Raw genomic sequence first — 26,691 nt, 5'->3', positions numbered from 1 at the left:
GTATACATTTTTCATTGTTTATCCAGACATTATTTATAGGGTTCTTGCAAAAGTATTCATAAACTCATATAACGAGCCGAAATAGCTCAGTTGGGAGAGCGTTAGACTGAAGATCTGAAGGTCCCTGGTTCAAGCCTTGTTGGACGCAGTGGTGGCCTAGCGGTTAAGGAAGTGGCCCCATAATCAGAAGGTTGCCGGTTTCGAATCACGATCCGCCAAGGTGCCACTGAGGTGCCACTGAGCAAAGCACCATCCCCACACACTGCTCCCCGGGCGCCTGTCATGCCCACTGCTCACCAAGGGTGATGGTTAAAAGCAGAGGACACATTTTGTTGTGTAACCGTGTGCTGTGCTGCAGTATATGACAATCACTTCACTTTCACTTACACACTTTCACGAAAGCAAAGCAAAACGAACAAGGGTACACAGTGTGGTCTACCTGTAGTGATGGGATGTAGAGACATCAGACGAGTGACAAAGGTATGAGGGAAGGTAAGGCGAGGTAAGCGAACACTGATCACCTCTGAAACACACGAAGACAGTGATAATTGGCACCAACACAAAATCTTATATTTTAATATTTTAATTGTTTTCTTTTACTGGTGTAGTAATGTTAAATATGGAAACATTATAGAATTTTTGTAGAAAATTTTAGTGACTTGGCTGCATTGGAGAGATTTTGTCAGGTTGGTGGAGTTTTGGCAATTTTTACTATGGCTGTACTAGGGGGCTCAGAACTGTCAAATTCATTGCTTAATTTGGTTTATCGTGTACTGAATTTGAGCCATGCAATGACAGTTGCATTGAAAATCTGATGGCCTTTTTTTATATTACCTACGCATGATTCTTACAAGCATTTAGCTGGAAGACTTTGTTAGTAACTTTGTTCTATTAAATAATGCCCCACATTATTCAGTGTATCACTAATGAATGCACTTGTATCAGAATGCTTTAATGAAGCGATGAAATATTCCTTTAATTAACAAACGGGTTGTTTTAGTAAATCATCAAAGGTAGCTGATGCATACATTTTTAAAAACATACGGTAAATTAAGCTTCTCGACAAAGTGAATTGTCCTCAGACAGTGCTTATGCTAATGCAGCGTGCACTTCGCATGCACATTTCACACTCTCTAAGTCACTCTGCACCTGAAAGAGCTTTGAAAGGTTTGCAGGAAAGCCTACCGCATTACAGAATCACCATTGTCGCTTTCAAAATGCCAAAATGGACACTTGCAGCATTCCACTGCTGGTCAATAACAATAAACCCTGTGGCCCCTTCTCTCATTCCAGCTCATTAGAGACGTAAATGGGTTCCTCCACCAGAATCCTGAGAAGAGAGGTGTTAACCAGACTCCTATCCCTGATAAAACCAGTCACAGCCACTTCAACGGTGTTATTTGAGAAGATGTGACAGTATGAGAAAAGGCCAGCAGACCCCGGCGGGCTTGTGCATGTTAATGTGTCCCGGAGTTCATCTCTGCCTTCTTCTGGGATGCAGGAGAAACGCTGAACTGATTCCAGATCAGACGTTCCTTACAAATCCAGGTCTGGTCTGTAATCTGATCACTTAATTGATCCAGTAGAGGCTCAGCCCCTCACCAGAACAAATGTCCTCAGGTCTAATGACAGAACTACTATGTGCAGCTATAGGCATTTTTGGACCAAGTAGTTCTAGGAAAGCAATTACAGGAACTAGCAACCTGGCCAGCTCCCCTGAGAATTCATTTTCCCAAGGGTGATTTTTCTGGTTGTATTCACACTCATTGGACCTGTGAAGTGACGCACGCCGGCCGACAGTGCCATCAACATCAATGCCTGGAAAATAGGGGACATTGTTATCCGAGATAGGTTTCACGATAGTGGAGATCAAATGGTGACACAAATTATACACAGAAAGTGAAGTGAGAAGTTTTAAGTTGCAAAATACCTCTGGAATTCCTCGATGGCGCGCAAGTTTGGAAATCCTTGGCGGTGGTACATTTGTTGTTGCTCCTCTCCAAAACCATATTCATGAGTTGTAGGAACATGAACTGTGTTTAAATGGCTTTTCTTGAATTTTCTTGAATTTTGTCCAATAAAAACAGCATACACATGCGTATCCTTTAATGTGGAGCTAGATTAGTTTCTTTGAGCCAAGGCACCTTTCAAAGGGGCTAATTCTGTCAAAACTTATAGGAACGTTGAAAGTAAACGTATTATGTCCATACCATTATTGAATAAAAGGACAAGCTTTCTATGGACCTTGTTCTTTGTCTTTTTTTAGATTTTTATCATAACTGTGCAACTACGATTAGCATTAAAACATGTTAGGTGTTGGGGTAATGTTATCTATTCTGTTCACACCTGTTTTCCCAGTAGTTGAGTAGTTGTCAAATACGTATAATAAGGATTGTTGAGTAACCCAGTAACCTCATCAGTCAACATGATCATGTCCTTCTAATGGAAAAAACTTTGTTTGCTTGGTTGCTTACATTTGACCTGCTTGTGACTGATGCCATTGGGGACTGAAGTTCAGCCGAATTCAGCTTACGGCCATACCAGCCAAAGACCGCCCGTTCTCATCTGCTCTCAGAAGCTAAGAAGGGTTGGGCCTGGTTAGTATTTAGATGGGAGACTGCCTGGGAATACCAGGTGCTGTAAACTATTTAAGGGGCAGTGGTGGCCTAGCGGTTAGCGGCCCCGTAATCAGAAGGTTGACGGTTCGAATCCCGATCCGCCGAGGTGCCACTGAGCAAAGCACACACTGCTCCCCGGGCGCCTGTCATGGCTGCCCACTGCTTACTCAGGGTGATGGGTTAAAAGCAGAGGACAAATTTCACTGTGTGCACCGTGTGCTGTGCTGCTGTGTATCACGTGTGACAATCACTTCACTTTTCTCTTTTTACTTTAGAAATGGTTATTGCAATAAAAAGAGACATTCTTTCAAGATTCTAGGCTAGACTAAGTTTTCTTGAATTGACGGCATACCCAGTAAGGAATGGTTTTCAGTTTGTGTCAAGCATCGTCAAAGCTTTCTGACTAATTGTGTCTGTGCGCACCTGCGTGGCAGGCTTGGACGCCTTTATATGTGGCATCAATCCTGAATTGTCTCCCCTCCCCGGAATCCTCTGGCTCTGACCCTCAGGGCAGAGGACCAGGTGGGGTTTCAAGTCTGCAAAGCGAGAGTTATAGAGAGGGAGAAGTCTCTTTTATCTGTTGTTCCCTTTAGAACAGGCAGACAGCTCCACGAGCACACCAGTTGCCATAGAGACTCGTCCTTCCCTCGGATATTTATTCTGAATTCCGGAGGGGAGGGAGGGAGGGAAATGCATTCCACCCCTCACATTGTGCTAATGCCCTCGGGGAAGTGCGACTGTAACCGTGGATATTACTTCATTAAGACTACTGCTCCACTGGGCGCACCACTTACTCAAAAGTTGATGGCTGCGCACAGACGCTGTCACCGGCGTACGTCCGAGGGGGCTCGCCAAGAAAGACATTTCTGGGAAAAGTGGGGAAAGTGGGATATGGGTGATGTAATCTATGCACACAAAAACTGTTTTTTTCCCTTGGCTCAATTGTGTAAAATCATCCACTGTTACGTCCATGTCTTGCTTCAGATCCGTGTCTCGATGGTGTGTGTGTTTGTCACTTCCAATGTGTGATGGGCTGGCTGACTCACAATGTCAAACACCTACAAATCCTGCCAGTCTATCACGGTGAACCTGAGCAACACACATGTCTGTAATGGAAATAATGTAAATAAACAATTATGGATAAGGTGAGAACCTCAAAAAACTCTTTCTTACCCATCTGTGGATGGTACACACACCCATTTCAGCTTGCTATTGATTATGCTGTTATCAGGTTGCAATTAAGGGTGGGACAATAAATCAATGTAGCAATGGATCAATATTTTTCCTCATCATGATACATTATTGACGGACTGTCCTTCAGTACTCATCTATCGAGGTTTTCATTTATTGAGTCAGTTTTATAGCATTCAGTGAATAATAATGGAAGTCAGTTTTACAGTTATCTTAACATTATCACAATTATCTTCTCTTGCAATTTCATTGTGATGAATGCATTGTCCTTATGAATATGGTAGTATTGTATGTAGGATTCACGGCAATAGTTGCATTGCTGCAGGCCATTCTGTGAATGCAGTAATTCAAGCTCCCGGCTGTGGATGTTTGCATGTTTCTGCTTGTACCCGCTGATCTGAGGTCATCCTTCAGTGCTGTGCGCTACCGTTCTTCGTTGCTGTGTGGGTGGTCGGCATCTGACTTTCCTCGAGTGTCCTTCAGTAATGCAAAAAACCTGCAGCATGGTTTTTAATAGAATGGCTAGGGCAGAGTAAGTCAGGGTGTTCGAGGTGTGCCCCGGAGTTTGTCAGTAAAAGGCTGAAAAGTCACACAGCGCTGCTCTGTTGCCAAGATACGCTTTCTATTTTGAATTTGTATTATAGGACCTATCACTGACAAGAACGAGGAAGTGAGATTATCACTGTTACTCTCCATTTAAGGACTAGATTTTTCACTCTTGGCTCCTAACTAATAGACATTTAGGATTGGGTGTTTCCGTAATTCCAGTTTCCTTTCAGTGATGTTTCATTTACATTTTTAGCTTTAAGCAGGCGCCCTTGTCCAGAGCGACTTACAAGGGACAGTCCCCCTGGAGTAACACACGGTTAGGTGTCTGGCTCAGGGACACATTGGTAGTAAGTGGGGTTTAAACCGGTGACTTTATGCTCTTCTGGCTGACAAGTGTGTCTAGGCCACTACAACTCCTGTATAGTTCCCACCCTTTCAGTGAGATTAAAGGCAATGCAATAGGCAGTCTTTCCAACTTTATCCAGGATACGTGAAAGATGTTAATGTATTGATGCTGCAAAATAGTGCTATATTGATTAGTATTTTAATTTTGCCTAGCGGTTTAACCGCTAGGCCACCACTGTACTCAGAAGGTTGAAGGTTCAAATCCCGAGCCACTGAGGTGCCACTGAGTAAAGCACCGTCCCCACACGCTGCTCCCCGGGCGCCTGTCATGGCTGCCCACTGCTCACCAAGGGTGATGGGTTAAATGCAGAGGACACATTTCACTGTGAACACCGTGTGCTGTGTATCACAATCACTATGATACACAGTGTCTATCACTGTCTATTTATTACAAACAGATTTGCAATGGTCTGACTTAATATGAGTACATTTTTAATATTTTAAACTTCCTTTGACACCTGGCATGTGTCCACACTCCAACAAAGCGTTCCCAGACTGCGTTTACCTTGTCAGTGTTCGGTTCTTTTAGTCTGTGTCATGGGAAAGGGAAGCCAACAGACAGAACTAAGGCTCTGAGCATCTGTCTCATGAACGTAATGAGCAAACCCCCACCACCACCACCAAAATGGGAACAGACATTCAAGTGAGACCTGCAGATGAGACGCTCCCGAAGTGCCATTCAGCCTCTGATGTTGTGCTGCGGCCGGCCTGCTTTGTTGCTTGCAGCTCCTGAGATTACTTGACAAAAACACAGAAGGGGTACAAAAATCCAAACCGGCAGAAGGAATCTTTTTCTGGAGTTTTCTAATGAGGAACCCCTCCGGGAGGTTCTTTTTGCGGCGTTGTGACGAGCACCGTTACTGTCGAGATGAAAGAACGGCCCCGCAGGAATACATTAGGCCTTTCTTTCAAAACCATTTTTTGATGGATTTTCCCTCTCTGCGTTAAAGGAATGTCACTTTGCACAATCAAAGCAAACGTTTCGTACGCCACTTCCTTCGCATTTCAATTTGTCACTGGAATTTCATGTCCATGGTTGCAAGAAGAACCAGCGGGAGATCTCGAAAGCCTTCACTGGGCCCTCTGCATTCCTCACGCAACAGTATTTGTGTTTGTTTCGGGCAATAGAAGCCTATCAGCGCACCTCGAGACGATTCTCATCAGCTGCCGTCGCGATTGAGATGCGCTCCCGATAAAAAAATGAGCGCCCTCGCACCAGGCCGCTGCTGTCATTTGCCGTTTGTTCTTTTCAAACCCTGCCACCGTGGCAGAATACTGAGTGACGGTTGTGTGGAAGGTCTCGAGCCTGGTAATATAAGCCAGAAAACTCATTTATTGCTATTTTGTCTGTGTTTACTATATCGATCAGTGAATAAATACAACACTTTATTCACTTTAGAGACATAAATTCCGGACTATAAGCCGCTACTTTTTTTTCTCATGCTTTGAGAACTGCGGCAAATTTATGGATATTTGTAGGCTCCACTCGAGCACGCTCTATTCCAAGCCAGATCATCTCTAGTGTGGATGCACGCATAAGGTCTCTGTCGTTGTAACTTGGTGTACAACTCGACCCTCGACTAGGGAGTATGCCCACAGCACGAAGCAGAAGAGAGAATACGTCGAGAAGTGCCTCTAGGGGGAAATAGCACAGATACAGTAAGCGGGAAGGCGGCTACGGTCAAAATTTACCATCAGCCTACGACAGCCCGAAATCAATAGTCAACACACTTCCTTATACCACGCGATTCGTTCAAACTCCAGTTATGGGATAGTATTTTAAAAACTAAAAATTTGGTGCGGTCTGCTCGTCATCAGTGGTTTTTGCTGGCAGGTTCCTGTATTTTTGCTGTGAAAGTGTGTGAAAAAAGTAATTGCATACCTTCAGGCTGTTCACTTCACTTCACAATTACGATACTGAAGAAGACAACTTTAGTACTGTTAAAAGCACTGTTCTGAAAAAAACATTTGAGATACATACAGTATAGGCCAAAAGTTTGGACACACCTTCTCATTCAACATGTTTTCTTTGTTTTTGTCATGACCATTTACATTGGTAGATTCTCACTGAAGGCATCAACACTATGAATGAACACATGTGGAGTTACGTACGTAACAAAAAGTGGAGACCTGACCTCCACAGTCACCGGACCTGAAAACAATTGAGATGGTTTGGGATGAGCTGGACCGCAGAGTGAAGGCAAAGGGGTAACAAGTGCTAAACACGTCTGGGAACTCCTTCAAGACTGTTGGAGAACCATTTCAGGTGACGACCTGAAGAGTGTGCAAAGCAGTAATCAGAGCAAATAAACTAGAATATAAAACATGTTTTCAGTTATTTCACTTTTTTGGTTAAGTACATAACTCCACACGTGTTCATTCATATTTTTGATGCCTTCATTGAGAATCTACCAACGTAAATGGTCATGAAAATAAAAAGACACATTGAATGAGAAGGTGTGTCCAAACTTTTGGCCTGTACTGTATGTAGTTGTGGATATTACTTAATTAAGTAATACATTAAGTTTTAAAAATGTAGAATTTCTTTTTTCTTTAAAAAAAAAAAACAACAGTAAGTGCAGCTTATATACTGTTGCACTCTATGCTCCAGAATTTACTGTAGTTCTGACAATAAACCTGCTTTTTTAATTTATTATACACACACACACACACACACACACACACACACACACACACACACACACACACATATATATATATATATATATATATATATGTCTTATTACATAGATTCTATAAAGCGTTTCATGTGCATTTGGCTTTTGGTTGGGCTTAATGCAACAACAAATAAGTTCAAATGAGGTAACATCATCATCTGCATAGTAAATCTGTATCAGTTTTGGCATTTTTTTGCTCGGTTGTTACTAGAGAATGGCTGATGCCTTGTTATTATCTGTTTGGAGAAAGATTGCACCGTGTGTGCTCTTCCCAGAATATTCCTCCCTACAGCGTTGTCCTGGCACAACTCAAACACCAAAGCGCCGACCTTAGTACTTCCATCCAAGGGCTTTTGTTTCCGAAGCCTGGAAAGCCAACAGGGGGCCGTAATGGATTTTTTGGGGGTTCCAGGCCCAAGTACCTTTCTCAACAGCAGCAGCGATTGCAATCGCGCCATAAAATTCCCCGCGCCTACAGGTTGTGCTCCGACCAGATGATCGCATTATTTAAATTACACGCCGCCTGCAAACCACATTACAGTCGGGCAGATCTGTCAGTAGATATGGAAGGTGCGCCACGCACAGCATGCTTAAAAATAACAACGCGCCACACGTGGACCCTTTCTGCATAAACAGGGTGGTCCAGCATGATGAATAGATTCTGCAGGCGATTTCTCTCCCCGGTTCATGGACATGACCTAGAAATGTGCGCCAGGCATTTTGCTTTCTGGGTCATCCAATGTAGATGGACTGAGCAAAAAAATAAAAAATAATAAAGTACATTCAAACTGTAGAGGCATAAAAAAAGAACGTTTCCTTAGTCATTATTTTATCGCTTTTATACAAGTTTGGAAAATAAAAGAACTTATCCGGCTGTCAGTGGTTGCCAACATACTACAATGCTACGTGCAAATTGGCTGCTAGGATATTCTGGCCGTGCTTTTACACGCCTCTTAGAATGTAGCTGGTTCGTTAATCTTCTGGTTTCATTTCACGGCACTTTTTAACACATGGCAAGCGTTTGCATTCAGGAATTTGCCCACTAGAATTCTTGCATTAAACTATAATCTGCATCTAGTTCATTGATGTGAGCGTGTAAAGGCGCCCGGGGAGAAGTGTGTGGGGACGGTGCTTTGCTCAGTGGCACCTTGGCGGTTGGGGACTCAAACCAGCAACCTTGTGATTACGGGTCTGTTTCCACACTCGCCAGGCCAACCACCTCCCACGGCTCTGCTATGAAGCACCGTACTGACAGCAGGGGGATTAAACAGCCCAGAGGAAGGCAGTTGGGTGCGTGTCAGCATCCCAAGTTCATGTTCATCAACGGGGTGTTAGTAGCCTAGTGAACCAGAAGACCCAGGTTCAAATCCCATTTACTACCATTGTGTCCCCGAGCAAGACACTTAACCCTGAGATGCTCCAGGGGGGACTGTCCCTGTAAATACTGATTGTAAGTCGCCCTGGATAAGGGTATCTGATAAATGCAGTAAATGTAAAAGTAACAAAAAAATTCTGCCAGGAAAATATGTCCCCATGTGAGACTCATGGGAACTTGCTGCTCTTATCAACGGCTGCATTAAAACGGAAATGTTTGCCAACATGTCTGACCCTTTCAAGGCTTAGTGGAACGCATGGGAAAACCAGACCCTGATGTTTCTGAAGGCTCTTTAGGATGTCCCCAAAGACCTGTGACCATTTTACTGAGAGCAAGGAACTGAAAGCCACCGTGAACATGTTTTTTTGGTATAGTGGTATTGATCAGAAAACATCAGAAAGAAGATTTTTTTTTGTCACCAAAGAAGAAGGAAAAGATACAGAGAACGGCTCACTCTGAATGCAAAGCAATACGGTGAAGAAGGTAGTCAGATGTTCTCTCAGTGGTAGGGCTGAAGGATCCTCTCCACGGCATTCTGGGGATCTAAAACAAAACAGATGAGGCCCGCAGCAGGTTGCATGAACTCCAGTGGGCTTAATATGCCGCTGAAATGGGTAGTGGAAACTCTGGCAGGTTGGCAGTCTTTAACTCTCATCCAGGCGTATCGGTTCTGAAGGCAAACGGCATGATGGATCCCTCTCTTATTACCTGTTGGGAGCACCGTCAGATTCAGTCATTCTTTGCCGACGGTGGTTCTCCAAGGGGTCTGCATGTGTGTGCGTGGTGGGGTGTGCAGGTGCGTGCACGTGCATGTGTGTAATGTGGAGAAGAAAAAAACCCATTAGCACAATTTCTGATTTTACACACACTCATAAAATGGGAAATGTTTAGTACCAAACACCTGCGTCACGACAAGAGATTTCAACTCACGTGTTTAAACAATGAGCGAATTTGATTGTCCACCTACCAACGTGAAGGGGAGGCAAAGCCGGGGGCGCTATTTTCGAACCGTCACCATGTTCAGCACTGTGCGCTTAACGTACACATAAAATTGCTCTCAGGGTTCAAAGAAATATAGATTATTTAGATTAACTTGTAAACTTCTTATTGTCTAACTTATGTACAGAATCTACAACAAGAGTGAATAAAAAGATTGTATTCATAGTTGGGGGACCCAATAAACCAGAACTGATCACTCCATCGATGGTAACTTGAAAGCACGCTGTAAGTCGCTCTGGATAAGGGGCGTCTGCCAAATGCCTTAAATGAAATAGATAAAACAAGACAGAACCGCTGGATGGTTATCTGTATCTTGCACAAGTGTGTACTTATCTCTGTTGTTTTATCCATTTATTTGTTTAAATCCTGAGGACACTTTTGACCTTAAGATGCTTAGTGTGTCGAGCTGCACTTAGTCCCCACGGCGGTCCGACGGTGTCAGGGAATCCTCAGGCTTACACACGACACACAGAAATGACAAAAAACATCACTCCACAGAACATACCAGTATGTTGGTGAAAACGATAAACACAACACGGGGAAGACCTCGACTCCGGGTCCCACGGGGCTTATATAGGGGACCGGATGAGGCACAACGAGGATCCCTATTCGTGCCGCTGGGACCTGGGAAGGGAGCGTGCTGAGGTACCCACAATACGGAAATGCTACCACGGGATTGGCACTGACCAGCGAGCGCGCGGCTACAAACGACACGACACACAGAAAATACTCAGGGGAGGGGGAGTGTGTCGTGGGGGGCGGAGCTCGAATATCTCACAAAAACTGCTCCTTTTTTTTTTAGAATAATCTCAGTAGTAATCAAAGAGTACCTACATGATCCTTCAGTTCCTAACCTTTGCATTGTGATCCGGAGCATTTATGAAGGCTTCTAGGGGCAGTGGTGGCCTAGCGGTTAAGGAAGCGGCCCCTTAATCAGAAGGTTGCCGGTTCGAATCCCAAGGTGCCACTGAGGTGCCACTGAGCAAAGCACCGTCCCCACACACTGCTCCCCGGGCGCCTGTCATGGCTGCCCACTGCTTACTCAGGGTGATGGGATAAATGCAGAGGACAAATTTCCCTGTGTGCACCGTGTACTGTGCTGCTGTGTATCACGTGTGACAATCACTTCACTTTCTTCTTTCTTCTAAAATATTTGCTGTTAGCCTAAAGCAGGGTCATTCAAGACATGTTTCTTTTTGAAGCCAAATATGCTGGGGCATGGATGCTCCAAGCACAATTATTTGTTAGATTGACTAAAGATATGAATATTGATTGTGTCTGTCATTTGCTGCAAGTCACACTGTATGAAAAAAAGAGATAAATTGTGAATTGTTGAGCCATCTGTCATCAAAAATGGAGCAGCGTCATACAAACACAGCCTCTGTCTCTTTTTTTGTAAACAACAACAAATATTGAATATTGTCTGTCATGCCGTGTAGTATTCACATATTTTCACATGCAGACGCGGACAATCGTTGTGGGTCACATTTTGTTCCCAAAAAGTCCTTGGATCATTAGAGGCACAAAACCAGCAACCACAAAAATCCAACAGTTTATAGCCATTTTAACTCTCTGAACGGGAAACCATGCCAGAATTAGGATCCAGTGGCCAGATTCTAAAGTCCTGGCCGAAAGCTGTCCCAAATCTGCTGAAAATAGCTGAAACATGCAGAATTACCCCAAAACTCTGACTATCTGAACTCAGGAGTAGTATTTTTTGCATTTGCAGTATTGGTTAAATAGGGTTCGGTGCCATGTGATGGGAAAGTACAGCACCTATTGTATATCACTGTTTATAACATGTTAATAACCATTTTGTTCCAGGGGAACAAAGTTACTTCGTATTAGCTGATATCAATATATAGTAATTTCTAACAATATTAACAGTGATGTTTTTGTACATTAATGGACATTATTCAAGAGGAGCTTTTTATGTCATCTTTGCTGATGTGAATTGTTTATATTGAATAGACTTTAATGGATCTATTGAATGTTGGTGTATTTTATGGGATTTTACAGGGTTTCAAAACGCACGGTATTGGTTTATTAAGCCTGAATCTGTTATTTAATGAATATGCCGTTTAATTACTCACACCATCAATCCCGCCGTAGATGGTGTTTTTAAAAAGGCTGTTGATCGTCCTCCAGGTCGCAGGTGCCGAGCGGGGAAATGAGCGACTCCGCCCGGGCTCAGATGCTCTCATGTGCCTGGAATATGTATTGGCTTTCAGTTGAATTCTAATACAGGAAAGAGAGGTGCGCAGGCTGGCAGCTCGCTAAACCCGCTGTGACGGGTCTTCTGTACGGCACGTGATTTTATTTGTGTGTGTGTGTGTGTGTGTGTGTGTGTTAGTGTGTGTGTGTGTGTGTGTGTGTGTGTGTGTGTGTCAGAATGGCTTTTTTTTTAGTGTGAGTCCAGGAAAAGGTCGGCAGTAACAGTTTTTTTTTTTTATGCAGCTGACTCCTTCCAGCCTTGTGTTTCTTGATTCATTTTGAGATTTCCCGGCAACTGTGTGCTTTGACCCGCTGAATTAACTCGGTGCAATTTAAAGATGCAATTTTTTGCACTCGGGCAGCCTGGCCATTTTCTGCTGAATTCATGGGCCGATTTGCTCGTTCTTTTTATTTTCACATTCCTGCACACAGGCCGGAATGTTCAGGAAGAAACCACGATTTACATCATTTAACATCTCACTGTACCAATGCCCCGACTGACGTACGTGGCGGAAATGGGCCGTGATACGGTAACATAAAGACCCCAAGATGCAAAGGATAAAACAAAATGTCAGGGCTAATCGAGACAACTAATTATCCTACGTGCTGCTTATTGCTTATTGATGAGTTATTGATTACCTACTACGGACAGGTAAGTTTGCTCAGGATGCTTCTGGGGAATATTGTGTCGGCTGTATCGAGTGCTGACACTAAAACCGCGAGATCCCGTAAACCGACGTTATTCTGGGTGGGGGGGAGGTTGGATTGGCGGGGAGAAAACGCTCGGGCATGAACGTTTCAGTGCTGGGTAATGAGCGGGAGCGACGGTATTGATGGAGTGGATGGGGCATGAATGGAGACAGGTTCTGCAGAGTGAAGACCAAGGTGTTGGGGGGCGGGCTGGGTAGAAATTGATTGTTCGAGCTGAATTAGGACTGTAAGAGGGATTCTAACTAATATTAAAGTCTGAGACAAACCACTGGCCCATATTATAGAAAAGTTATTTTCCTTGGCATGTGAATGGGCTCTTGATTATTTCTCAGCCAAGGCACACAACTGATGTTAGTGCTGAGTGGTTATCTGGTAATAGGGTCTTTGTCACCCCGCAGATGAAAGCACCTTTATGGGATTCTTTGTGAGATAAATGTGCTCATTTGATAGGCGTGTTGAGGGAAAAATTGGATTTATATATGAAAACATATCATGTTTTTGGCTTCAATGAGTCGGAATATTTTGCATTGTCACCGGTCATCTGTAACTGTTATTTGTGTTTCATTTTATGTCAAGCCAGAAACACTTTATATTTGATATATAACATTTAAACAAAGAATATTTGTTAAACTGTTGTGTACAGTTTTAAATATATTCATGTTATGCAATGTTTAAAAAAAAAATGGAAGTAATTTTTTTTTTGGGCTCGTAAGTGCAGTCCATAACAAGCCAATATATAATAAAACCTCAAGTGTCCAGCTGGATGCAGATCTAATTTTAATTACCAGATTGGCCCTTTAAGAGGGTGATTTACTTTTAGACAGGGCTTAATCAGTGTCACCATCGTTCTTACTTTCCCAACTTTCATTGTGCTCTGTTTCACTTTACAAAAGGGATTTTGATCAAAACGATTAAATCTTTCATATTACATTATAATATTTTAGATAACAAAAGGCACTGCTGCATTGAACAAAGCTTATTATTTCTCATTAGATTTCTGAATTTTACTAAACAGTGGGATTAAGAAAAAGTACATTAATAGCTGACATCCAGAGCAACGGAGCTAAAGATACAGGCAGGCAAGTTCACATGAAACACCGTTTAATACTGTTTCTCGGTTTAATTCCTAAAGACAACTGCAAGGTATTTTATCTGCTGTGCCTGTTCGGTAGAGGTATTGCAGGTAAAATGTATAAAGCAGCCTCAGGCTGGGTGAGACCCGTGGACCTCGCGTGAACTCGCCACGGTGGACCACTCCAGATGAAATGTTAAAGCAGTTAAAGCCCAGTCATTTATTGGCAGCATATTGTAAGATAAGACATACACACTCGTATCAAGAGGTTCCATAATCATAAATGAGGCATCACCGATTTACCTCCTCAAGGCAAATTCTTTGATTTGGGTAGAATTAAGACTAAGTGAGACATAGCTGGAGTCTCACAATGGATTACAAATGTCAATATGTTTCCAAAAAGGTCACAACGACAGTGCTTATTATGAAATATGCTGTTTTTGGGGGGGAGAATTTAAGGTCACAGTTCAATAAACGTAATCTAACCAAGAAAGGCAATACAACACAGCAGTAACACTCCTGGGGCGCTATTTTCGAAGGGGTAAAATTCATGTCCGATGTTCTTTTTCCTATGATTTATAGCCCAGTCCGTCTTGTGAAGGCATTTCATGCTAAGCATCCACGTGATTACCTTGCTGCATGCAATATATTATATATATATACACATACACACACACACACACACACACACACACACAGTGAAACTTTGTCCTTCAAATTTCCACATGTGGATCCACCCTTTGGTTGCCATCCCATTGCTTTCTGTTGCTTTACTTTTCAATATTGCAGTGAAACTAAAGGACATGACTGGAAAAAGGCATCAAAGAGCGCCGATTGTCCTATTTACCCCAGGAAGCCAGTGCCACTCCCAGACAGTATAATCTTCCCGGCCGAAGATGTATAAGAGCTTACTGGAAGTGCGTGTGTCTCTCTGCCCTGTGGAGGACCTGTCTGCTTTCGAGCGATAGCTCAATCTCTCCCAAGCGTGCTGGACCTGCTTTTACCCTTTTTAATTGAGAAGTGGCCAGCCCCTCTTTGAACGCTGAGAACAGGAAGTGGCTCTTCCTGTGACTGGATGGAACGGCCGTGCTGAGGACTTCTGACAGATGGAGATTGTGCTCTCCAAAAGCAGGAATTTGCCAACTGTTATAATTGTCAGTAGACTACAATACAAAATGTAGTAAACATATAATCTGATTTTAAATGATTGAGATCATGTGGTTAATGAATCAAACTAGGCTAGGTTAAGACTTTTCTGTAAAGCATTTTATGCAATATAAGTTAAACTGCACCTTAATAAAGTGTCATTGCGCGAGTTTGGGGACATTTACATTTACATTTAAGGCATTTGGCAGACGCCCCTTATCCAGAGCGACTTACAACGTGCTTTCAAGTTACCATCAATGAAGTGATCAGTGCTAGTTCATTCAATCGTTTTATTCACTCTTGTTGTAGATTCTGTACTGGAGGCAGTACTGGAGGCTCGGAGTATACGAGGTGCAGTGCGAGGTGTAATAAGGGCTGTGAGGTAGGACGGTGCTACTCCATCTTCAGCTTTGTAGGCCAGCATCAGTATTATGAACCTGATGCGTGCAGCTACTGGGAGCCGGTGGAGGGAACGTAGCAGTGTGTGGAGAGAATTTGGGAAGGGGACGCACTCGCAGACATGCTTGGAGCGGGGGGACAAGTCGTTGCTAGTACTGGAAGAGCCGGGGAGGATGACCGGAGCTGCTTGGCCTGAGGGAGGCAGCAGGTGAGTGGGGACGGGAGTGTAGCAGAGGACGCGCTGTAGCATGGCGGGTCACGTACAGCATACAGGTAGCGTCGTTGCAAAAGAGGGCAAGCTAGGTCAAGGGCAGGCGAAGGTCGTAGTGACCCCCCCTCACTTCCGCTTCTGTGTCGTCGCCTCCCCGGCTGATCTTGCTCCCTCTGGTGGGCTGGAGGTGGTACATTGGCTGTGACATGAAGAGTAAAAGGACTTTCTGACTTTCCACCTCCTGCATTTAGGTCATCCTGCACGTTTTGTGGATTTGCCCTTGTTTGACCCACCTGATTCCACCTCTCTGCCTATTAAAACCCAGTTCCTCGCTGAAGCTGGTGTGATGGATCATTGAAGTGCATGTCTGTTCTCTCCAGGGTCAGAGTTGGAGGGTCCCGCTCTAATATGTAGGCCAGTTAATGCAATATTAATACCCTCTGAGGTCGTCGAGGACGCTTGGCTTCACTGCAGCCATTTAGATCTTCGGTCGGACCCTTCCAGATGCCTACAGGTGTGTGATCTCCGCTATAGGAACATGTCTGTGCCCGGCGAGGGCTGAAACAGCCAGTGACAGGTGTGACTGTCCCCAGAATGTCAAGAGCCCTTGGAAGATTGCACCTTAAGTGTTCACTCTGACGGGCACAAGCACGCACTCTCATATGCACAATCGCCCTGGTCTGTCCGTTTACAACATTTTGGCTCCATATCATGCATAGTCACGCTTTCCTGGTCAGTTGTGCGGCTTAGTTAGTAAACCTAGTGTGTGTTTGTGTGTGTGAGTGGGTGGTGGTGTGTGTTTGTGTGTGTGAGTGGGCGGGAGAGAGAGAGAGAGAGAGAGAGGAACAGAAAAATGGATTAATGGACGGCAAGACTTCGGGACGTCAGAAACAATCGTAACGAGCGAAGCTGCGTTTGTCTTTATTCATCTGACGGGGGGGTGATCTCACCGCCCGAAGACCGAAGTCCCACAGGAAGCTGAGTGGCATTAAGCTTTCATTAGAGCATGAATAGAGTGGAAGGCCCTGCAACTGGCCTCCAGCCTTCCCAGGTTGGCCAAAGGTTTAAAGGCTGACAAATGTTTGCTTCAACAAAGCCGTTGAAGATGAACAATGTCTCATGTACACAGACGGCATCATTTTAACCCACCGCTCACATCCAGTGGCCATGCAAAGACTGAACGGGATTTTACCGTGTTTGTGGGAGGTAGCGGTGGCTTGAGAAGGCAAAAGGGTTCAAAACACGAGAAGTCAATCCAACAACCAAGGCCAACAAAGGCAAAGGAAGGCTTAGCAGCGACACGGCAGGGAACAACATGGCCGCTGGACACTTCCACTCATTTCTACCTCATCTACTTCTGGGTTGACGTCCTCGCGGGTGACCACGCGACCCCTGTGATTCCCTAATAAGCCTGTTGGGAGACCTCCTCATTGCTTTTAAATGAAAGAACATTGGCTGTGTAAGACCACAATATATCTCATTGATTATAAGCTGATGAGAAGCTCCACCAGATGACCAGCCTGCGCCTTTCCAGATGTGTCCTCCTGTCTGATGCACCCCTCTCTCGGAAAGCTGTCTGTCCCTCTCCCTCATCCCTCCCCCCACCTGAATGCAGGGTCTGCCAGAAAGTCATGGGTTCCCTTATTATCTCTGGATGTGCTGGAGGCTCCTTCTCCTGTTTGAAGAGCAGAATACTCATGCGTCACTGCATTGCTCTCGAATCTTTGCCAAATCTTTTAGGACATATTATGAGAATCCATTTAACCCTTGGAAAATATACTTTAAAAAGTATTACATGTTGTTTCCATTGTTCTTCATTTGTTTGTTCATTTGTTTTGTCCATCATAATTATGGATAAGATGCCAAAATGTGAAAGAAATTAGCAAATGGCATTTTACACCAAATAGGAAGCATACATTTGGTCCATTGTTGAGAGCCACTGATCGCAGGCACAAAATAGTATTTTTTGGTTTTAGGCCTGTCTTGCATCCCAAGACCCTGAAGCTGAGGAGCTGAGAAAGTGAAAGTGCTCTCAGCCTGGGCCCTGCTCTAATAATAGCGCTTAGCCCAGTAAGCTGAGAGCAGAAAGCTCCAATTTGGCCTCATTAGAGGAATTCTCTTCCATACAGTCTCAAACTGTCCATCATGCCTGGTGGGAAGCCTTTCCCGTCCTTCCCATTCTCCTTTTTCATCTGGACAGCCACGGTCTAACCTCATTATTTTAAAACGCATGTTGTGATCGAACCGCCCTGGACAAGTGCTTTTGGAATATTCGTTGTATCGTGTTTGATTGGAAGTGCACAGAAGAATTGTTGGACTTCCCAAGGAGATTAATTAATCAGAAATCAGCCCATTAATTGCACTCAGGTGTTTTCTATTACAATAATTATGAGGCATCAGAAGGTAATCGCTGTTGCCAGACTGGCCAGCATATTGGAATTTTTATTTTTTGTACGCCTTATTTATCCGTGTGAATTTTACTTTTTTGCTTCGAGCATTTCCTGAAAAAAGGAAATTAGTGGTAGCCCTGCTGTCCTCGGCCGCCAGCTTCTTCTTCCTCGCATAAGATGTACCTGTAACATTTGAACTACATCGCGCTGTCTAGTGTAGTGTAAAGTGGGATTGAGGGAAGAGTGCCAAATGCTGTCATCACAGCAAAAGCTTTGGAGAGCCTAAAATTCGAAACATTTTGCTTTTGTTTGTGCCGTTTAGTGTTTAATTCTTCAGTTTGGTTGTACGGTGTACGAATTCTTAGAAAAAGCAAGACCCGTGAATGAGAAGGTGTGTAACTTTTGTTTGGAACTATATATGCTATAAAGGATATATTTTAATGTCTAATTCACCGTTTGTAAAAAAAAAAATGTGTCCGTCTATCACTTGTAACAATATCTGTACGTCAGCAGCCGGACGCATTTATCATTCATCACCAGTGACTCACAACCTTTGATGTTCAAGAAGCCAAATTACGGATCACAGATTGTACTAATAGACCTAATTAATAGTTCAGTGCAGGATATTTGTTGGTTCAAACTCGCTGTATGGCTGCTTGGCATTTTTAAAATGCGTCTCAGAATAGGAATTGCGGTGAATGATGTCCCGATTAGCCGTGGTGATGGTGGGTGGTGATCAAGGGTTATGACTTCTGCTCGTTTCCGCTCGCCGGGAGTCGTGCAGGGCCTTCTGTGTTCTGCCTGCTCTAGTAAATTTAGGAGAATGTGAAGTTTCACATTTCATTATTTTCTTTTTTTTTTTCTTTTCTTGAAATTCTTTCCTGAAAATAAATACATAAAAAAAAATTGCTTGAGAGTCTTCATTTGTGGGCCGTAACCACGCTCCTGTCTGAGTCATTCGGATCCAGGTGGAAAGGTAAAATACGGAAGAAAAATTCACAGAAATGAGTTTTTCGAGTGAGGCTTCCCCGTTGTTCAGTTTGCCATCTTCGAATTTCCATCTCAGACGCTTGACTTCATTATCGTTTCCATTAGTTCAATACCATTTATTTACCTGATGATTGGAGAGCAGTCTGCTCTGCCTGGTGTAATTGTGCCGGAGTCCGGGGGGAAATTCATTACGGAGAAAGAAGCGACCTGATGGCTTGCGCGGTGATAGGCCCCCGGGAGTCTGCAAGCTCTTCAGCCAAGTGAAACCAAAATAAATAAATAAATCGGACATCAAGGTCAAATGGCTTTTAACAACTGGGATTTTTTTTTACCACTTTTCTTCAATCATTCATTCTTATACTACTTCTAGAACCTAAAAGTTATGCCATTTCTGAAACTCTGGTTTCTAAATGTTATGCCATTTCCGAAAATCTGGTTTCTCCATTAATGTGAAGAAGCAGACTACAGACGTTAGCTTTGCGAGGTTTTTTTCCCCTCGTAAAATCATGTGAAAGATGAGATTTTCACACAGTAGTGGGATGGGAAACCCAGAGAGTGATTGTCGTTCTCATAGGCACCGGGTGGGATGTGGATGTCGGGAGGGGAAAATGGCCTTCTGGGGGAATGAGTAAGGCACTTTGGTGTTCTGGAGTCCTGGTTGTCTGTCCCTGTGACCACGGGTCTCTGTGTAATTGCTTTGCTGTTCATTTTGGCCTCGAAAAAGAACCCTTCATCTTTGACTGTGATTGGACTCTCTGGTGCTTTTATCACCAAGCTGAAGTGTTGAGAGATGTGACTGCACGCTTCAAGTAGCGCCTTGACATCTTGCTTATATCTGTGAGGTCTTCTTACATCTTATGTGCATTCTTTAACATAAGCCTGAATGGAAATTTTTTCGTAATAGTCATCCTGCATAACTTCATTCTATAGCGACTTTGCAACTGCTGAGACAAAAAAAAGTGTGTGTGTGTGTGTGTATATATATATGTGTGTGTGTGTGTGTGTGTGTGTGTGTGTATATATGGGCCATGTTTGGTCTTGTTAGCATACACGGGCCCAAGACGACTATGGGCCATACGTAAGTGCTAACGTGCTAACGTAAGCAGAAGGCAGGAACATTAATAGGAGATACCAGTGCTAAGCACTAACACAGGTGTGTTCACACATATGGCACATTATAAGCCTTATAACAGATAAGTAGTGAGTGCTTTTCTTTTTTATTAACTATTTACTCCTGTAAATCCAGTAAACATGCTTGATGTTACATAATCACCATGTAATACATCTGTCATTAGTGCCACAAAACTAGAACCCTGCGACACTGAACATGCCCACAGTCTTTCATGCTGCGCATTGATTGGCACACACCATCATTCCTGAGTACCGCTATTGTGATGGTCATGTCAGGTTCCACTTTCATTCAGTGCTTCTGGTCGATCATATTCATCCAAATCAACAATGAGTTCATGTTAACTGTGAAGACATATCTCCTTCTGTGCAAAGAAATACAGTATTAAGGTTTCTTGGTTTTATTTTCTTTGCTCCTTGAAGTGGTGCTACACAGATGATGTGTGTGTGTCTTTATTTGTTCTTACTTTATTAATGAATATGGTCTTTGATGATGAATAATTAAGCAGACAAACTTAAATGATCTCTTTTTATCTGAGGATTTACGTATGCTGTTAATTATACACTTGTGATAAAGATTTAGGCAGAGCTCACTATCTGTGTGACCATGATGAAAATCAACCTTAAATCTTTTAAACATATCCTTGTACTTTCGTACTAGTTGTCCAAGTACATTGAACCATGGTGGTCTCAGCTTCCTTTAATCTCTTCTCTCAGTCGCGTTCTCGGCCTCCTGGCTAAATCTTTATTTGCTTTGCTTCCTGTATTTCTCTAATCAATTTTATGCAACTCGTTCTCAAAGGGCCTCAATGCCTTTGAAGAACGGGCTATTATTGTGTGAAAATAAAACGTAATTTTTCAGTCTAAATTGTTCTCGTGGTGAAGCATCCTCTCTTCTAGTCATCGCTGAGGAATGGAGTACAGTACTATACACGGATTTGGTGGAAAGCTTGCACCTTAATGTGCCTTTATGAAAGTTGATATATATATATATTTGTGCTTTATTTTAGTGTACTTATTAATACAAATGGTGCTGTAGAAAATAGGTAGGAATTCACACTTTTTCTGAAATTTGCACATTCTCCCATTCAGCAGTTGTTAAAAGGGGGTTTCATGTATGCTTTTGGCCTATGAAGGAAGTGACACAGTGAAACAGAAGACTGAAAGCTGCTTTGAGCTCTTTCTCCAAACACGTCAACCATGCAATAAAACTCGCAGTGTTTCATCTGTTGTTGCTAACATATTAGCCAGTGTAAATCATTTTGCCCAAAATTATTAAACAAGATAAAAATGTGTTATTAATGATTAACATCATTAATTTAACTATCCTCCAAGCTTGATTGAGAAAACGATATGATCATTCCCTGCGGTCTGAAGCTATACTGAATAATTCTCCACTAATTGCATCACAAGGATCTAAGTATTTTAGTTATTTCAAGTCTTATCCTTTGAATATATGCTTATATATACATACAGTACAGGCCAAAAGTTTGGACACACCTTCTCATTCAAGGTGTTTTCTTTATTGTCATGACCATTAACATTGGTAGATTCTCACTGAAGGCATCAAATCTATAAATGAACACATGTGGAGTTATGTACTTAACAAAAAGTGGAGACCTGGCCTCCACAGTCACCGGACCTGAACCCGATCGATATGGTTTGAAGTGAAGTGATTGTCACATGTGATACACAGCAGCACAGCACATGTTTCACACAGTGAAATTTGTCCTCAGCATTTAACCCATCACCCTGAGTGAGCAGTGGGCAGCCGTGACAGGTGCCCGGGGAGCAGTGTGTGGGGACGGTGCTTTGCTCTGTGGCACCTCAGTGGCACCTTGGTGGATCGGCACCTTGTTGGATCGGGATTCGAACCAGCAACCTTCTGATTACAGGGCCGCTTCCTTAACCGCTAGGCCACCACTGCCCCCGCATTGCGGGTGAGCTGGACCGCAGAGTGAAGGCAAAGGGGCCAACAAGTGCTAAACACCTCTGGGAACTCCTTCAAGACTGTTGGAAAACCATTTCAGGTGACGACCTCTTGAAGCACATCGAGAGAATGCCAAGAGTGTGCAAAGCAGTAATCAGAGCAAAGGGCGGCTATTTTAATGAAACTAGAATTTAAAACATGTTTCCAGTTATTTCCAGTTATTTCATTTTTTTTGTTAAGCACATAACTCCACGTGTTCATTCATAGTTTTGATGCCTTCAGTGAGAATCTACCAATGTAAATGGTCATGAAAATAAAGATAACACATTAAATGAGAAGGTGTGTCCAAACGGTTGGCCTTTACTGTACACACACACACACACACACACACACACACACATACTTACACAGACACTACTGTCTATCTATCTGTCTGTCTATCTATGCACATTTTATTTACGAAGTCATGAACACATTACTGAAATTTAAAAAATAATGTTGAAGTGACGCACATTTCTCTACTTGCACACGTAATGTCAATTTGTCATAATGTCACGATCAGATCCGACAGCATGTTATTACACAGCTATATGAGCTTCATGACCAACGAGTCAATTTTTGACAAGGCGACTCGATAATCCTCAAGGAAGGGTTTATTTAAACCTGCCTTCCTCTGCTCTCAAAAGAAATAAAAAAATAATGAAGGATTAGCCCCAGACTAGACTCGACTGCAATGCAGCCTACAGAAGATTTGACCAGACCCTGGTCCAACCCGACAGCTGACGTGCGGATTCCCGTCAAGGCCTTATCAAATGGCTCTGTGATCAAAACGGCTGGAGTTCCAACGTGTTCCGCCGCGGTGTGTAACTGTGCCGGTGAAGTCGGCCGTGTTCATTTTCATATGAAGAGAGAAGCGTTCTGCGTGCTGTTTTTAATTGGCCCTTTACCGCATCGCTGTGCATGTTCATGTTACACACATTTAATGGGACTTGTCTTATTAGAGCCAAAGATTATTCAACCTACTGAGTGATGTTTTTTTCTTATGTCTAAATCCTTTATTTTTTTATTTTGCTTGGTCGACTCATTATAGGAAGTCAATATTACTTTAACAAATGTGAACAAATGTAAATGAAGCATGACTTTTAAATTGGCCTGCATTAATATTTAACATCTAACTTTTAACGTTTGAACATCACATGATTCCATCCAAATTGGCCGAAATGAAGTCGTGCCGATCACTCAAGAAAGTTTTTTCCTTCAGTCATGGGAACTGGACGGACTTCACAACCAACAGGTTCTGGAAACCAGAAGGGAGTTAGAGGCATGGCTACTGATTTAATGTTCCTTTTGCGATTGCAGCTCAGCGTTGGGGTGTTGCGTTGGGATCACTCGCCAGGTACACCGGTCTACCGGGACCGCTTTGAAGTTCCGATAAAGCCACACCCAAAACATTCACTGGCAATATGTAATTTCTCATTAAACCCAACCTGAAACCATCTTAGTCGGGACTAATTCATCCTGTTCATTAGTGAAAGGTTTCTAAAGTAGTGTATAGAACACTTAATACCTCCAGATAAGATCACCTTGCTCTTATTGTACAATTCAGTCCCATTACGGCATATTACACTTGACACTGCTTTAGTCCTTTGTTAAGTCTTATCGTAACTATTATGTCCAAGAAATTCACATTTACATTTATCAGACGCCCTTTATAGAGTGCCTTACAATCAGTAGTGACAGGGACAGTCCCCCCTTGAGACATTCAGGGTTAAGGGTCTTTCTTAGTGACACAGTGGTAGTAAGTGGGGCTTGAACCTGAACCTCATAGGCGAGTGTGTTACCCACTAGGTTACTACCTTTGGGGTCTTGCGTAAAAGTATCAGATTACTGATGAAGGCGTTATCATTTTATGTATTGTTGTATTTCTCCAGCAGAGCCTGAAACAACGATTTTCAGAAGATTCAAAAACTAATATCATTCAATTTTTAATACACACAAAAAAGTTATCTTGTCAAAAATATAGTAGAAACAATGGTGGTCCTTTTCTGAAATATATTAATAATCTTTCATTTTAATGCATCTTGACCTATTTGACACATTTATGGCATGTTATACTATTTTTTTTATGCTTACATGCTGATGTCACAGTGACAGCACTCTTATGACTAAGCTTATGCACAGCGAAACACAAATGAAGGCCATGCTGACAGGATTTTAAATCTGAAGTACTTTTGTGAATGTGTGTTTGCCTTTTGCAGGCAAAATTTTAGACTAATCATTTAAAAAAAAGAACAGAAGAAAGCTCCTGTCAGCTTGAGAGGAGCTCCCCGGCGATCGGCCACAATATCAGGTTGAGTGAAGTGCCGAATTGATGTCCTAAATCAGCCTTGAGTGGGGACTCCCCCAGGAGGTGTGTTCGGCTCCTACCGAGGCGCTTATTATCTCCAGCATGGGCTTTTCAGACCTTAAGGGTGATGATGAGCTGCCCAAAGGACTAAGGCTCATTGAGTACAAAATGTCAGTGATTCGTGTGCCTTTTGTGTTGCTTGGCTTTCAAGTGCAATGCAGAGGGTGTTTCTTTCTTCCTCCAAAAGGAAATGGTTTGGGATGTCACAGCCTTTAAGATAGCCTTGTTTTTTATTCTGTGCTGCCTCTGTAGATGTAAGTGTAAATTTCTTCAATGGAGCTCAAGCAGTTGTTGTCCTGTGGGCGTAGCACAACATGGATCTTAAATACAGTATTAATTAGCATAGGTACATCCTACAATGGACATTTCAATCAATTGAGTTGTCTCAAATGACAGTTACATCCCTCTTTGGGTTGGTCACTGATATTGGTGTGAGCAATAACCAAAAAAGAGGGTGGCATTAGCCTAATGGGTTACACACTCGCCCATGAACCAGAAGTACCAGGTTCAAATCTCACTTACTACCATTGTGTCCCTGAGCAAGACACTTAACCCTGAGTGTCTCCAGGGGGACTGTCCCTGAGGGCAGTGGTGGCCTAGCGGTTAAGGAAGCGGCCCTGTAATCAGAACGTTGCAGGTTCGATTCCCGATCCGCCAAGGTGCCACTGAGGTGCCACTGAGCAAAGCACCGTCTCCACACACTGCTCCCCGGGCGCTTGTCATGGCTGCCCATTGCTCACTCAGGGTGATGGGTTAAATGCAGAGGACAAATTTCACTGTGTGCATCGTGTGCTGTGCTGCTGTGTATCACATGTGACAATCACTTCATTTAACTTACTTAAATTCTGATTGAAAATCGCTCTGGGTTCTGATAAATGCCATAAATGTAAAATGTAAAAGGAAATGGCCACATGGGCCAGTGTTGCTATAAAAATATGAAATCTGCCCCAACAAAGAAATGTCAAGGTGTGTGTAGTTAGTAAATCTAAATGTGTCTGTTTTTGCCATGTTGTTGTCATAACTTGTTTTCTGGTTACAGATGCCCATAAATTGTATCACTCAGTTTCACAACCGGGTGGTAGTAGCCTAGTGGGTAACAAACTCACCTATGAACCAGAAGACCCAGATTCAAAACCCACTTACTACCATTGTGTCCCTGAGCAAGACACTTAACCCTAAGTTGCTCCAGGGGGACTGTCCCTGTAACTACTGATTGTAAGTCGCTCTGGATAAGGGCGTCTGATAAATGCTGTAAATGTACAACTGAAAATTCAGCTCATTCTCCTGGTCGACGGAATTAGACGGTTATGAGTGTTAAATGTGATTGATACTATAAACCTAAAATATCAGCCTTTGCTCTAATAGGTGCCTGGCTGGTATTGTAGCCTCTTCAAATCTGTACTTCATTTCTGGTGGCACACGGATATAACTCATCATTCACTAGTGGCTCATTTAACAATAGGACTCAAGCAAAAAAAATAAAATAAAAAAAATTCAGTTAGAAGCAATTAAATATACAGAGAAGCGATCATGACAGATGGCATTGGGTTATTTTGGAGTGGGTCTGAAATAAACGGATTAGTGAAGGGATAAAGGCAGAAACGGCGTTAATTGTCTATGCCCATGTGAGAACAAGCAGGTTTCAGCTGAATAAAACTGGCATACCAGTCTCCAGGTAGTGCTGGGTGATTCTTTAGATGTCTTGAGAGAATAAGAACCACTTACGTGCATTATGTGACCTGTAAGTCTCATTGAAGGTTTGTCTTTCTCTCCCCACAGCACTCACTAATGTAAAGCTATGGGCCATCGATCGCCAGTGTTTCCAGACCATCATGATGAGAACGGGACTCATCAAGCACGCAGAATACATGGAATTTCTAAAGAGGTTGGTGGCGCTGCTGTGTTTTCTGGCCTTTTTCCTGCCAGTATAACCCCATATTTTCCTCTCACGCTCCTCTCCAGCAACATCCTCGCCCCCTTGGAGAGACAGAACGGCAGCGTCAGGGCACATGTGACAGTGCATTCTCGTGCCTTCGTTTTCAGGCCTGGCATGCAAATGTTTTCAGCCCCTCACCCCTCCTCCACCGTTCGCTCGTGTGTGTTCATTCAGTCGAATGGGAGGAAATAATGAAAAAAGTTGTTCACGCCCACAATTATACAAAATAGAGTCACTAGTGTAGTCACTAGTGGCGCTGAATCGAATCATTGCCAATATCTGACTCGGTTGAACAAATTAAGGCAAATTCTCAACCCAATTCTACATTTTCACTGGGATCTT

General features: G+C 43.1%; 1 protein-coding gene and 1 pseudogene across 2 annotated transcripts in view; both read left to right on the top strand.

Moving 5' to 3' along the window:
• Positions 1 to 26,691, top strand: part of prkg1b (protein kinase cGMP-dependent 1b) — a 100,167-nt gene that overhangs the window by 30,670 nt on the left and 42,806 nt on the right. For both annotated transcript variants that reach the window (XM_028968251.1, XM_028968250.1), the window contains exon 4: positions 26,193 to 26,298. In XM_028968251.1, the coding sequence (XP_028824084.1) occupies positions 26,193 to 26,298 (106 nt within the window). The remainder of the gene's footprint in view (positions 1 to 26,192; positions 26,299 to 26,691) is intronic.
• On the top strand, positions 2,528 to 2,646 carry LOC114785033 (uncharacterized; annotated as a pseudogene).

Source organism: Denticeps clupeoides, chromosome 2 (genome assembly GCF_900700375.1).
Source record: "Denticeps clupeoides chromosome 2, fDenClu1.1, whole genome shotgun sequence".
NCBI lineage: Eukaryota > Metazoa > Chordata > Actinopteri > Clupeiformes > Denticipitidae > Denticeps > Denticeps clupeoides.
Note: the sequence above shows the minus strand (reverse complement) of the source record. Positions and strands in the feature narration are given on the sequence as shown.